This window comes from Oncorhynchus nerka, linkage group LG15 (assembly GCF_034236695.1).
Source record: "Oncorhynchus nerka isolate Pitt River linkage group LG15, Oner_Uvic_2.0, whole genome shotgun sequence".
Lineage (NCBI taxonomy): Eukaryota > Metazoa > Chordata > Actinopteri > Salmoniformes > Salmonidae > Oncorhynchus > Oncorhynchus nerka.
Window position 1 is genome coordinate 77,183,738 of NC_088410.1, and position 13,161 is coordinate 77,196,898.

The window sequence follows — 13,161 nt, forward strand, 5'->3', positions numbered from 1 at the left end:
CTAATCCATGCTGTACTCCAACTGCAGAAAGGAGGGGAAAAACAATGAAACAAGGTTTAATCATATCTAATCCCAGAAACGGTCTGTTCTAGCAGCAGCTGTACACTCCAGGTGCATCTTACAGTTGGAATAGAATTAGCTGAAGAGATCAAAGCAGAGAGAGACAGAGAGAGAGAGGCAGAGACAGAGACAGAGAGCAGACCGAGAGAGAGAGAGAGAGAGCAGACAGAGAAAGAGAGAGACAGAGAGAGAGAAGCCAGAGAGAGAGACAGAGAGAGAGAGAGAGACAGAGAGAGAGAGAGAGACAGAGAGAGAGAGAGACAGAAGACAGAGAGCAGACAGAGAGAGAGAGAGAAAGAAGACAGAGACAGAGAGAGAGAAGACAGAGAGCAGAGAGAGAGAGAGAGAGAGAGAGAAGAGAGAGAGAGAAGAGAGTGAGAGGGAGAGAGAACAGACAGAGAGAAGAGAGGCAGAGAGAGAGAGAGACAGAGAGAGAGACAGAGAGAGAGAGAGAGAGAGAGAGAGAGAGAGACAGAGAGCAGAGAGAGAGAGAGAAGACAGAGTGAGAGGGAGAGAGAACAGACAGAGAGAAGAGAGGCAGAGAGAGAGGGAGACAGAGACAGAGAGAGACAGAGAGAGAGAGAGAGAGAGAGAGAGAGAGAGACAGAGAGAAGAGAGGCAGAGAGAGAGACAGAGAGAGAGGGACAGAGGAGAGAGAGAGAGAGAGAGAGAGAGCAGACAGAGAAAGAGAGAGACAGAGAGAGCAGACAGAGAAAGAGAGAGACAGAGAGAGAGAAGCCAGAGAGAGAGACAGAGAGAGAGAGAGACAGAGAGAGAGAGACAGAGAGAGAGACAGAAGACAGAGAGCAGACAGAGAGAGAGAGAGAAAGAAGACAGAGACAGAGAGAGAGAGAGAAGACAGAGAGCAGAGAGAGAGAGAGAGAGAGAGAGAGAGAGAGAGAGAGAAAGAAGACAGAGTGAGAGGGAGAGAGAACAGACAGAGAGAAGAGAGGCAGAGAGAGAGGGAGACAGAGAGAGAGAGAGAGAGAGAGAGAGACAGAGACAGAGAGCAGAGAGAGAGAGAGAAGACAGAGTGAGAGGGAGAGAGAACAGACAGAGAGAAGAGAGGCAGAGAGAGGGAGACAGAGAGAGAGAGAGAGACAGAGAGAGAGAGAGAGAGAGAGAGAGAGAGAGAGAGAGAGAGAGAGGCAGAGAGAGAGGGAGACAGAGAGAGAGAGACAGAGAGAGAGAGACAGAGAGAGAGAGACAGAGAGAGAGAGAGACAGAGAGAGAGAGAGAGAGAGAAATGCTATTGACGGAAGGAATACAGTTTGGAAACCTACCAAAAAACAATTAGGCAACAACAAATTCAATCCCTTGTAGACAATTTCCTGTGTAAAATGTTCCACTGTAATAGTGAAGGTGTAAACTTGGCAGTAGAAAATCTTAACAGTATATTTGACCTCTAGCTTCCCTATCAAATCTAAAAATCGCAAATAGAAAACCGAAGAAAATGAACAACAATGACAAATGGTTTGATGAAGAATGCAAAAATCTAAGAAAGAAATTGTCCAACCAAAAACAAAGAGACCCGGAAAACCTGAGTCTACGCCTTCACAATGGTGAATCACTAAAACAATGCAGAAATACACTACGGAAAAAGAAGGAACAGCACGTCAGAAATCAGCTCAATGTAATTGAAGAATCCATAGACTCTAACCACTTCTGAGAAAATTGGAAAACACTAAACAAACAACAACACGAAGAATTATCTATCCTAAATGGAGATGTATGGGTAAACCACTTCTCCAATCTTTTTGGCTCTATAACAAAGAATAAAGAGCAAAAGCATATACAGGATCAAATACTAATCTTAGAATCAACTGTTAAAGACTACCAGAACACACTGGATTCTCCAATTACCTTGAATGAGCTACAGGACAAAATAAAAACCCTCCAACCCAAAAAGGCATGTGGTGTTGATGGTATCCTTAATGAAATGATCAAATATACAGACAACATATTTCAATTGGCTATACTAAAACTCTTTAACATCATTCTTAGCTCTGGCATCTTCCCCAATATTTGGAACCAAGGACTGATCACACCAATCCACAAAGGTGGAGACAAACTTGACCCCAATAACTAGAATCCGATCAGGGGATATGAGATATACGTCAACAGTAACCTGTTGATTAGAATCAGGTGTGTGGATCAGGGTTGTAGAGGGACTGAGATATACTATGTGTAACCATTAGAATCACTGAGATATACTATGTGTAACCATTAGAATCAGGTGCGTGGATCAGGGTTGTAGAGCGGCAGATATACTATGTGTAACCATTAGAATCAGGTGCGTGGATCAGGGATGTAGAGCGACAGATATACTATGTGTAACCATTAGAATCAGGTGTGTGGATCAGGGTTGTAGAGCGACTGAGATATACTATGTGTAACCATTAGAATCAGGTGCGTGGATCAGGGTTGTAGAGCGACTGAGATATCAGGTGCGTGGATCAGGGTTGTAGAGGGACTGAGATATACGACTAGATGTGTGGACTAGATGTGAGATAAATATTAGAATCAGGTGCGTGGCTCAGGGTTGTAGAGCGACTGAGATATACTATGTGTAACCATTAGAATCAGGTGCGTGGATCAGGGTTGTAGAGCGACTGAGATATACTATGTGTAAATATTAGAATCAGGTGCGTGGATCAGGGTTGTAGAGCGACTGAGATATACTATGTGTAACCATTAGAATCAGGTGCGTGGATGAGGTTTGTAGAGCGACTGAGATATACTATGTGTAACCATTAGAATCAGGTGCGTGGATGAGGTTTGTAGAGCGATTGAGATATACTATGTGTAACCATTAGAATCAGGTGCGTGGATGAGGGTTGTAGAGCGACTGAGATATACTATGTGTAACCATTAGAATCAGGTGTGTGGATCAGGGTTGTAGAGCGACTGAGATATACTATGTGTAACCATTAGAATCAGGTGTGTGGATGAGGGTTGTAGAGCGACTGAGATATACTATGTGTAACCATATGAACTTTTAGCGGCTATGAGGAACCTAGCAGCTGAAATAAGGCTGTCAAAATGATACACCAATGAGGGTCAGAGAACACAAGAAAATATTCACATGCAGAAATGCATCAGCTTACCTAGAGACATACTGTAGTAGGCTGTAGGAAGTGTATAATACTTTTCAATTCCACAGTAACAAAATAATGCCGATTTTTCACTTTAAAATGTATGTCAAACGATGAGTGATGGCACCAACGGCATAAACCGTCATTCTGTTACCAAATTTTGCATCTGCATTGTTCTTTAATTAAACATGTTTTAGTAAAATGTTCAAGTAGTCCTTGCATGGTTTGTTTAACTTTGAAATCATTGATATTTGTTTGGCATACCTTTTAAAGTGAAAAATCTGAGTCTCAGCATCACTCTGTTACCGTGGAATCGCCTTACTGCTGAACTAGTGAAAATGTGTATACAGCTAGTTCTGTCACTGTTAGGCATCTCACCCTACACCAAAACTCGAGGAAACTGTTGGGTGTCAAGTACGAGGCTTTTGACTTAATGTATTTAATATGGCAAAATAAACACTCCACTCCTGATTAACATTTCATGGAAAAGTTGTAATGAGTGAACATATTCAATCCCAAAGCAAATAAAAAATGAAAAATTCAGTTGTAAGCATGAATGTTGAGTCTGTCATGACAAGTATGCTTTCAAGTACCTGATTCAGTATAATGGACACATTTCAAACATTTAACAAAATATGTGCATCCTTAGCATTGCAAGCTATTGATTCTCACTCAATAGCCTCTCTCTGCCCCAAGTTGTTTACAGTCTAGGCCTAAATGGAACTGAGTTGTAGGAAATCTTAGTACTTAAAAGTTTGGAAATTATGAAAAGAAAAATGCAAAATAGGATTTTCATCATGCAGGAATCTAATAATTAACATTCTCTCCACAGATCTGACGAGTCTCCAAATCCCTGTATGAAATGCAAATGTCAGTACACAGAGTAATATCAATCCGCTCTATTTTTTCCCCCCATAAGGGAGGGTCTGTGTCTCTGTCTCGTCTCTATACTGCTGGAGGAGGGACAGGTACTGCCTTTACTCTGGGGTTTTGGCTTTGAATTGAAGACAGAATAAAGAGAAAACGACTCCATATGCAAGAATAATTGGGAAGTGTAATGCAGTCTTTAAAAGTTGTCTCGTTTTCCCCCACAAATTCATCTCTATTATGACCTGGTTTGACATCATAATGGATTAATTTGATCACACTGCCTCAGAGGAGTGAGAAACACTTCTACCACTGTTTTCTCTCCTGTTATTCTATTCTATTTTTACGACACCTTGATGAATTCATGCAGGGCCCAACGTTATAAATACACTGTGGATATCTGAACGGGACAATACATCAGCTGGAGTGTTTTGCTTGCACCTCTTTAAAATTCATCTCTGGTATGTGTGTGTGACTGGAGCCCTCAAAACCAAAAGGCAGAACTAGGCTAGTGTCTGATTTAGCCTATAGCTACAAAGGAAATAGTCAACTATTGAAGCTACTACATACTAGCAAAGTCATGTTATTCAAGTGACTTGTGTATTGCAATGAGTATCATGCCAGATTTATGCATATTTATGAAGAAATGCCACATCATGTCTATATGCCCTTTGTTCTCAATGTCCTTCATCTTTAATGTATTAAAAACATGTGTGTTAAACTGGCCTATTGAACAATGGATAGGAGGAAGCGCATCTAACACGGTTCTATGACACATCTGCAGACAACTATACTGTCAAATAGACTGGGAGAAAAACAATAAAGTGAAGTCATGGCAAACAGGGATTTAGTGCTGTGATGAGTGTCAACACAACCAGCACTGCGGCATAGTTACAAGCCTCCAACAGTTTGCTGCAGAACTATTGGTAATCTGATCACTTAGGATTCCAGTCATAAAGAGAGCCAAGGTGCCACATCTTTCCCTCTGAGGTTCTGGCCATTAATTCCACCAGGGATGTACAGTAATGGGTTTGCGTTCTGCATTGGGAGAAGACTGACGGCAGTCATTAAAAGGCTTGTTTCATTGTGGCTGCGGCGCCGCAATTCATCACAACAGTCAATAATACCATGGCATTATATTTAGGAGATGATCTCTAAAACCACATCGCTGAGAGAAACATGGCTTTTGGTGCCAAACCCGCTAATGGATGTTGTGTCTTTGTTACAAAGGTGGACTTGTGTCTAACCAACTAGATAAAGCCTTCAAACCTCTTAAGGATGGGACCCTTCTTTTCAATTTTCGCCAAAAATGACATACCCAAACATAACTGCCTGTAGCTCAGGACCTGAAGCAAGGATATGCATATTATTGATACCATTTGAAAGGTGTGTGAAATTAATGTAGGATAATATAACACATTAGATCTGGTAAAGAAGTTAATACGGGAAAAAAAAGTTCTTTTTCTTTTTCATTATCTTTGAAATGCAAGAGAAATCCCATAATATAATATTGCAGTTTAGGCACAATTTAGATTTTGGACACTAGATGGCAGCAGTGTGTGTGCAAAATTATAGATCGATCCAGTGAAGCATTGCACATACTGTGCCGTATTGGTCAATTAATACATTTTCAAATACTTAACTATAGAGAAAATACAAAATGTATATGGTAATCCAATTTGTAAGTCGCTCTGGATAAGAGCGTCTGCTAAATGACTTAAATGTAAATGTAATACAAAATTTAAGTTTCACACATCTTGATGGCCAGGATAGGTGGGTGTGGAGCCAGAGGCAGCAGGGGTTCAAACTGTAGAACCCAGTTCCTACATTTTAATATAATTTTTTTTTTTAACAATGCTACATTTTTATCTCTGGGACCCTCAGGATGACAAGAGCAAGATTACTGAATGTAAGTACATTATTTACCTTCAGAGGTGAATGTATCAAACCAGTTGCCGTGATAAAAGTTTTGTTGTTGTGCACTGTCCTCAAACAATAGCATGGTATTATTTCACTGTAATAGCTACTGTAAATTGGACAGTACAGTTAGATGAACAATCATTTAAGCGTTCTGCCCATATAATACATGTCTATGTCCTGGAAGGTTTGCTATTACTTCCAACTTCAATACGGTCACATTGACGTACGTCAGCATCAACCGTCCCGGTATAGGGACACTGATCCCGTAGAGGTAAGGAGCTTTGACAGGACTCAACCACACACACAAAGGAAGCATCAACCGTCCCGGTATAGGGACACTGATCCCGTAGAGGTAAGGAGCTTTGACAGGACTCATGGTTAAACAACCACACACACAAAGGAAGCATCAACCGTCCCGGTATAGGGACACTGATCCCGTAGAGGTAAGGAACTTTGACAGGACTCATGGTTAAACAACCACACACACAAAGGAAGCATCAACCGTCCCGGTATAGGGACACTGATCCCGTAGAGGTAAGGAGCTTTGACAGGACTCATGGTTAAACAACCACACACACAAAGGAAGCATCAACCGTCCCAGTATAGGGACACTGATCCCGTAGAGGTAAGGAGCTTTGACAGGACTCAACCACACACACAAAGGAAGCATCAACCGTCCCGGTAAGGAGCTTTGACAGGACACTGATCCATCAACCGTCCCGGTATAGGGACACTGATCCCGTAGAGGTAAGGAGCTTTGACAGGACTCATGGTTAAACAACCACACACACAAAGGAAGTAGCAACAGAGATGTACAGAATCGCTTGGGTAAAGTGTTGAGCAGCTGACAAACTGGGAATTCAACAGGTTCTTGGAACAGTGTGTTGGCTCTGAAAGCAACTGACAATTTGGTATGGAACTAGCTACGGTAGCATTGTGAATAAGCTTTGTTTTCGGTCTTTAGGCGGTATACCTCCTCTCCCCAGCACTGTTATATAAAGTGTGGTCCTACATCTTTTGGTAGTTTGAAGCTTGAAGTGTGGTCCTATCTTAGAGCAGTTTGAAGGATAAAATGTGCTCCTACCTTGGGGTCGGCAGTGAGCAGTTTGAAGGCCTCGTAAACCTGTTTCTCCTTCACTCCTCCTCCCAGGTCTAGGAAGTTGGCCGGTTTCCCTCCATGGAGGTCGATGATGTCACACGTTGCCATAGCCAAACCAGCCCCATTCACTGTAATGGCAGGTCAAAGGTGAAATTAAACCACAAAGAAAGGTGTTACTGGTCTCAGAAAACAGAGAAGGGCCTTTAAAGTCCAGAGCATCCCTTCAAAATAGTTGCTGTGCTCATCGCAAAGTTAGATGAGTTAGATAGTTTTTTCCTCCATACTCCAATGAAGTTAGATTTCCCACAGTAATCAAAATGATGTTGAGAATTCAAACATAAACCCTTGAGAGAAAACTGACATTGAAAAGTAGTTGGGATTTAATTACAATAAACATTACCTAATACAATCATTAAAACAAAAACATAAGAGTGCACAGTGAAATAAATGAGTAAATGATCTAATGAAGAAGGAATAACAAATCATCTTTAGAGAATTTAAAGCTTCAAGAGGTCAACTGTTAAAACTCGTCTAATGAGGATATTTAACACTTCAAGAAGTTGAGAAGCGGAGGGAAACGTGATTACGGCAAACACTCTTGACTTCAGAAAGCAAGTGTTGATTAAAAGAAGTTCTGTCGCACTAGTGTTGGCCCGTATTATCAGGCAGCTTAATGAGAGCATCCCTATCCCGCTGGGTTGCTTGGTGCTGTGTTGCCAGGGAGCCAAGTGATTCAGCCGCTTCCTGCTGAAGCCAACACGCCTCTCTATAAATGTCTTACCTCATTTGGGTTATCATTGCTAAGCCTGCATTCTGGCAAGCGCCCCTACAGAAGTCTCAATAAAAGGAAACTGGTTTTAACAGCTGTCACTTTGGTGGGTTACAGAGCTTTTAAGGAGCCCATCAGCTCTGAGCTGTTGTCCTGTAGGAGAGGCTGGGCACGGGAAAGAGTCACTAACCGGGATCTTACTGCCACAGCGTTTATGAGGCTGCAGGGCAACCAGGAGACACTCCCTAGCAGCCCAGAATTACACTATAAAGCTGTGATTTATGACAGGGGAGACCTATAATGAGAATGCTAACAATCCAGCTCACTGGAGACTTTTTATTATTATGGCTAATTAGAAAGAATTGGTTACAGCGTCCTCCTTCTGGAGTCATTAGAAAGCTGGTTGTTAATTTGGACTGGAGAGGAGCCCAGTCAACCCAGTAAAAAAAAACTCCATTCCAGTTGGTGTGGGTTAGCCATGGCTAAATGCATAGAACATGCATGTGTGTGGACAGCCATAAACCAGAACTCACCAAAGCAGGCAATGTTTCCATCCAAGCCAATGTACTTGAGGTCCCATTTGGCTGCCTCTGTCTCTGTGGGATCGCTCTCTGACATGTCGCCCATGGCAAAGACGGCTTTTTGACGGAACTCTGCGTTATCGTCAAAGCTGATCTTGGCATCAAAGCACACCACTGAAAGAAGGGAGCGAGAAAGAGGAGAGAAAGAGAGAAACATAAATAGGAAGACAAATAGATGAGGATATGAAATGGAAATGTAATTAACATTTCTTACAAACTCAATAAAAAATATGAAATAAAACGTGTCAAGTGACCTCATCCTATTCTACTTAATTACTTCAGTATTCGTAATGGTGAAGCTCATGTTTATGTATTTGACAGTGCCTCTAAGGGAGAATATATTATTTTTACACTTCACAAGGTGCAGTTCAAAGAAACTGTAAGCTAAATGTTAACTGCAAGCAAAGTATTTACTTCAGATTTTCATTAAGGGTTGATTATCAGTGGAGCTACTTCAGGTTTCTTAGCATTGCAGGGCTGAAATCCTGAGGTGTGCTCCTTGTGGATTTGTACTTTGTAAGGCCCACTATATACCATAACCATTTACACAAGGGTGATTGGAGCCTTCATCTATCAACACTCTATAAAAGCCCGGAGGACAAATGACAGTAGTGGGACACGGGATCCCCATGGAACCAACGGTAAATTCACTAAGTAATGGCTCATCTCTGAAATACTACCTTGGCTGAAGCTCCCAAGAGTAATAAAGGTGATGTGACACACACACACACAGCCCACACAAACAGACAGCCCCACCCCCTACTCCCCAACACACACACACACACACACACACACACACACACACACACACACTAGGGGGAACCAAAATAAATGGGAAACAATCTTCAACAGCAGCTAAGTGGAGTCTCCTGGATCTGCTGTACGTGAGCAACTTCAGTACAACAGTGTTCATTTTGACACTCTTTTCTGTCTAGTCTTAGTCATTATAGTCATTTGAATAATGATTTAGTCTAGTTGTCAAAATGGCACAAACAGTGGGCCCTTTTAGTCACATCACATTTGTATTGCTTCATTAACCTATAGTAAACAATCACTGACTTCCATGTGCACAAACATACATAGCCTACCAACATATGTTTCTGCATAACATCCTATTCTCTTCCCAAAAGCAGAAAAATGACAAACATGCATAACAATAATATTATATAAGAATTATCTGGCTAATTCAGCCTACATAGAAGATGCACTTGACATACAAAACAAACAGACACACACAAATGCAGCGAGACAGAGACCAAGAGAGAAAGACACATTTGTTCTACATAGCATATTTCTATCTGAACATTCCAAAACATTGTGTCCTTTTGAAACATCTGGCTCATTGTCTTATCTGTGGCTACGCCTTGTTCTATCTGTGGATACACCACTGAACACAAATATAAATGCAATATGTAAAGTGTTGGTCCCATGTTTCATGAGCTGAAATAAAAGATGCCAGAAATGTTCCATAAGCACAAAACGTTTCTCTCAAATGGTGTACACACATTTGTTTACATCCCTGTTAGTAAGTATTTCTCCTTTGCCAAGATAAGTCCACCTGACAGGTGTGGAATATTAAGAAGCTGATTAAATAACATGATCATTACACAAGTGCATCTTGTGCTGAGGACCGTTTTTTTGTTTCACAACACAATGCCACAGATGTCTCACGTTTTGAGGGAGCATGCAATTGGCATGCTGACTGCAGGAATATCCACCAGAGCTGTTGCCACAAAATTCCCCCAGAAGTAAAACAGGAAATTACACATTTTCACAATATTATTTTACTTCTGGGTACCCGAGATTAGGCATTCCCTAACAGAAATATGCAAATACATGCCAGAACGCGCCAATAGGATCTCGCTAGCTCGTGCTTGGCTCTGTCCACCTCCCCGCTTGTTCTCTACCATTGGAAATAACTGGCTGTCGTTAATCTTGGGTTAGTTGTAAAAATATTTGATGCAGCCTAAACAAATGACTAACAGGCAGGTCCGCAAGTAGCCTAGTTTTAGAATGGCCCACGATGCACGTTAGAAAGACAAACAATGTAGTGCCGGTATTATGGGACATGTCTTTTGAATGGTAGCCTAAGGGCTAGAATTAAAACATTTAGTCTAGAATACAGAACCTGTATATGAAATGCCGTGGGAAAAGTGGGAGAGTTGAGCAAGACTACAAATTTAAAGACGGCCTACTTTTCCATAGCCTACTCAAGGGAGAGAAAAACCTAGCTAGACTGTTGTTTTACTATTCAAGTCAATTCTGCTACCGTTTTTTAATTTCGAAAAAGCAACTTATGTTTCTTAACCAGACAAAGGGTAGCTAACTAGATGGCTAGTGGTGACTGGTTAGCTAAGGTGAAGCGAGAGTCGCATGTGATATGTATAATCAGAGGCAGAGCCGGGGCGGAACCTCACTCATTGCTTGCTCCCTTGCAGCTCACCACCTGATGTAGGCTGTGTTTGCCGGGTGTGACTTGTCCTTCCCACTTAACGAAACTGAGCTGCGCATCTGTGCATCTGTGCTGCTAATATTAATTGTGCTTATCACTGAAAAGCTCTCAATCTCTCCAAAAACTCTTGCTCAGTCCACTTACTAGTAAATTTTTTTGTCACAGAGAAAATTTTGGCTCGTTTTAGTCAACTTTAGTTTAGTGTCTATTTAGTAAGTTATAGTCTCATCAATTGCCCCTGAAAAATAGGTGTTTGACAAATATTTTAGTCACTATTTTTGTTCACGAAATTAACACTGTAACACATTTTCAGATATGAACAGTAATTTAGTTTTACCGCCCCTCTGGTGATGAGCGTTCAGTTACACTGAAATGAAAGTCAAAATAATAGACCAAAATGGAAAATACATGCAGTAACTTTCTGCCTACAGTGATGTTCTTCAGTACTGTGGTTTGTTGTTCAAACTCGACTGAAAAACAGACATCCATGGTACTTGATTCCCTTCCCTCGTTGAATATGTACAAAATGAAGAACAAGTTGATCTACTTTCAATGTGAGTCTACAGAACCACTGCTTCTGCCTTGCTAGTACAGCTTGGTTGTACACAACAAATTAACAGACCTCTCATCAATATTCATAAGCAATTATTATACTACGCTACAATATGTTATTTTCTTGTCACTCTCTGATGAACCAGACCTATGACAAGAACTTTTTTCATAACAATGCATCAAAAGTTGTGGAGAAGCAGACTTGTGTCATCTATCAGTTTATCTGTGAGTTTAACTCAAGAGGCAATTAGTTCTGGATTTAATTCAGGATAGTGTTATGCTACAATATACAGTATACCTAAAATCCCATAATACACTCCCATGGTGAGAGAGCAAATGAGAGAGAAAAAGAGAGGGAGAGAGAACAAACACAGAGAGACCCAGATAAAAAGAAATTCTGATATGTAGACACCAAAAAGAGGATGAAAAAAAAGAGTCGTACCTTGTCCTTCGGGAGTCTCTCCGAGAGGATTGACTTCAACTTGAGTGGCGTCGACTTTCAGGAACAGATCATAGAGCCTCATAATCTGATCTGCAGCCTGTTAGTTCCAGAGGACAGTAATTACCCAACAATATGCCTCTGAACAGCAGACCCACCAAGGCCACTCAGTACCACGCACACACTTAATAAAACATGGCAAATCACCTTTTAAACACACGTAAAAAGGTGAATTTGTCATGTTTTACTGAGTGAGTGTGTGGTACACAGTTGAAGTCAGAAGTTTACATACACTTAGGTTGGAGTCATTAAAACTCATTTTTTCAACCACTCCATAACTTGTTTGTGAACAAACTATAGTTTTGGCAAGTCGGTTAGGACAACTACTTTGTGCATGACAAGTAATTTTTCCAACAATTGTTTACTGACAGATCATTTCACTTATAATTCACTGTATCACAATTCCAGTGGGTCAGAAGTTTACATACACTAAGTTGACTGTGCCTTTAAACAGCTTAGAACATTCCAGAAAATGATGTCATGGCTTTAGAAGCTTCTGATAAGATAATTCAGACCAAATCAAAGTTTGTGTCAAAGGCGCCAAATACAACAGGTGTAGACCTTACAGTGAAATGCTTACTTACAGGCTCTAACCATTAGTGCAAAAAAGGTATTAGGTGAACAATAGGTAGGGTAAAGAAATAAAACAACAGTAAAAAGACAGGCAATATACAATAGCGAGGCTATATACAGTTGCGAGGCTATATACAGTTGCGAGGCTACATACAGACACCGGTTAGTCAGGCTGATTGAGGTAGTATGTACATGTAGATATGGTTAAAGTGGCTATGCATATATGATGAACAGAGAGTAGCAGTAGCGTAAAAGAGGGGGTCGTGGGTGGCGGGACAATGCAGATAGCCTGGTTAGCCAATGTGCGGGAGCACTGGTTGGTCAGCCCAATTGAGGTAATATGTACATGAATGTATACTTAAATTGACTATGCATATATGATAAACAGAGAGTAGCAGCAGCGTAAAAAGAGGGGTTGGAGGGGGGAGGCACAATGCAAATAGTCATGGTAGCCGTACCAGGCAGTGATGCAACCAGTCAGGATGCCCTCGATGTTGCAGCTGTAGAACCTTTTGAGGATCTCAGGACCCATGCCAAATCTTTTTAGTTTCCTGAGGGGGAATAGGCTTTGTCGTGCCCTCTTCACAACTGTCTTGGTGTGTTTGGACCATTCTAGTTTGTTGTTGATGTGGACACCAAGGTACTTGAAGCTGTCAACCAACTCCACTACAGCCCCGTCGATGAGAATGGGGGC

The 13,161-nt window shown here is 41.3% G+C and overlaps 1 protein-coding gene across 2 annotated transcripts in view; it reads right to left on the reverse strand.

Moving 5' to 3' along the window:
- Positions 1-13,161, reverse strand: part of suclg2 (succinate-CoA ligase GDP-forming subunit beta) — a 130,872-nt gene that overhangs the window by 47,780 nt on the left and 69,931 nt on the right. For both annotated transcript variants that reach the window (XM_065001906.1, XM_065001907.1), the window contains exons 7-9: positions 11,838-11,934; positions 8,344-8,505; positions 7,027-7,169 (exon numbers count right to left, since the gene is read on the reverse strand). In XM_065001906.1, coding sequence (XP_064857978.1) covers positions 7,027-7,169; positions 8,344-8,505; positions 11,838-11,934 — 402 coding nt within the window. The remainder of the gene's footprint in view (positions 1-7,026; positions 7,170-8,343; positions 8,506-11,837; positions 11,935-13,161) is intronic.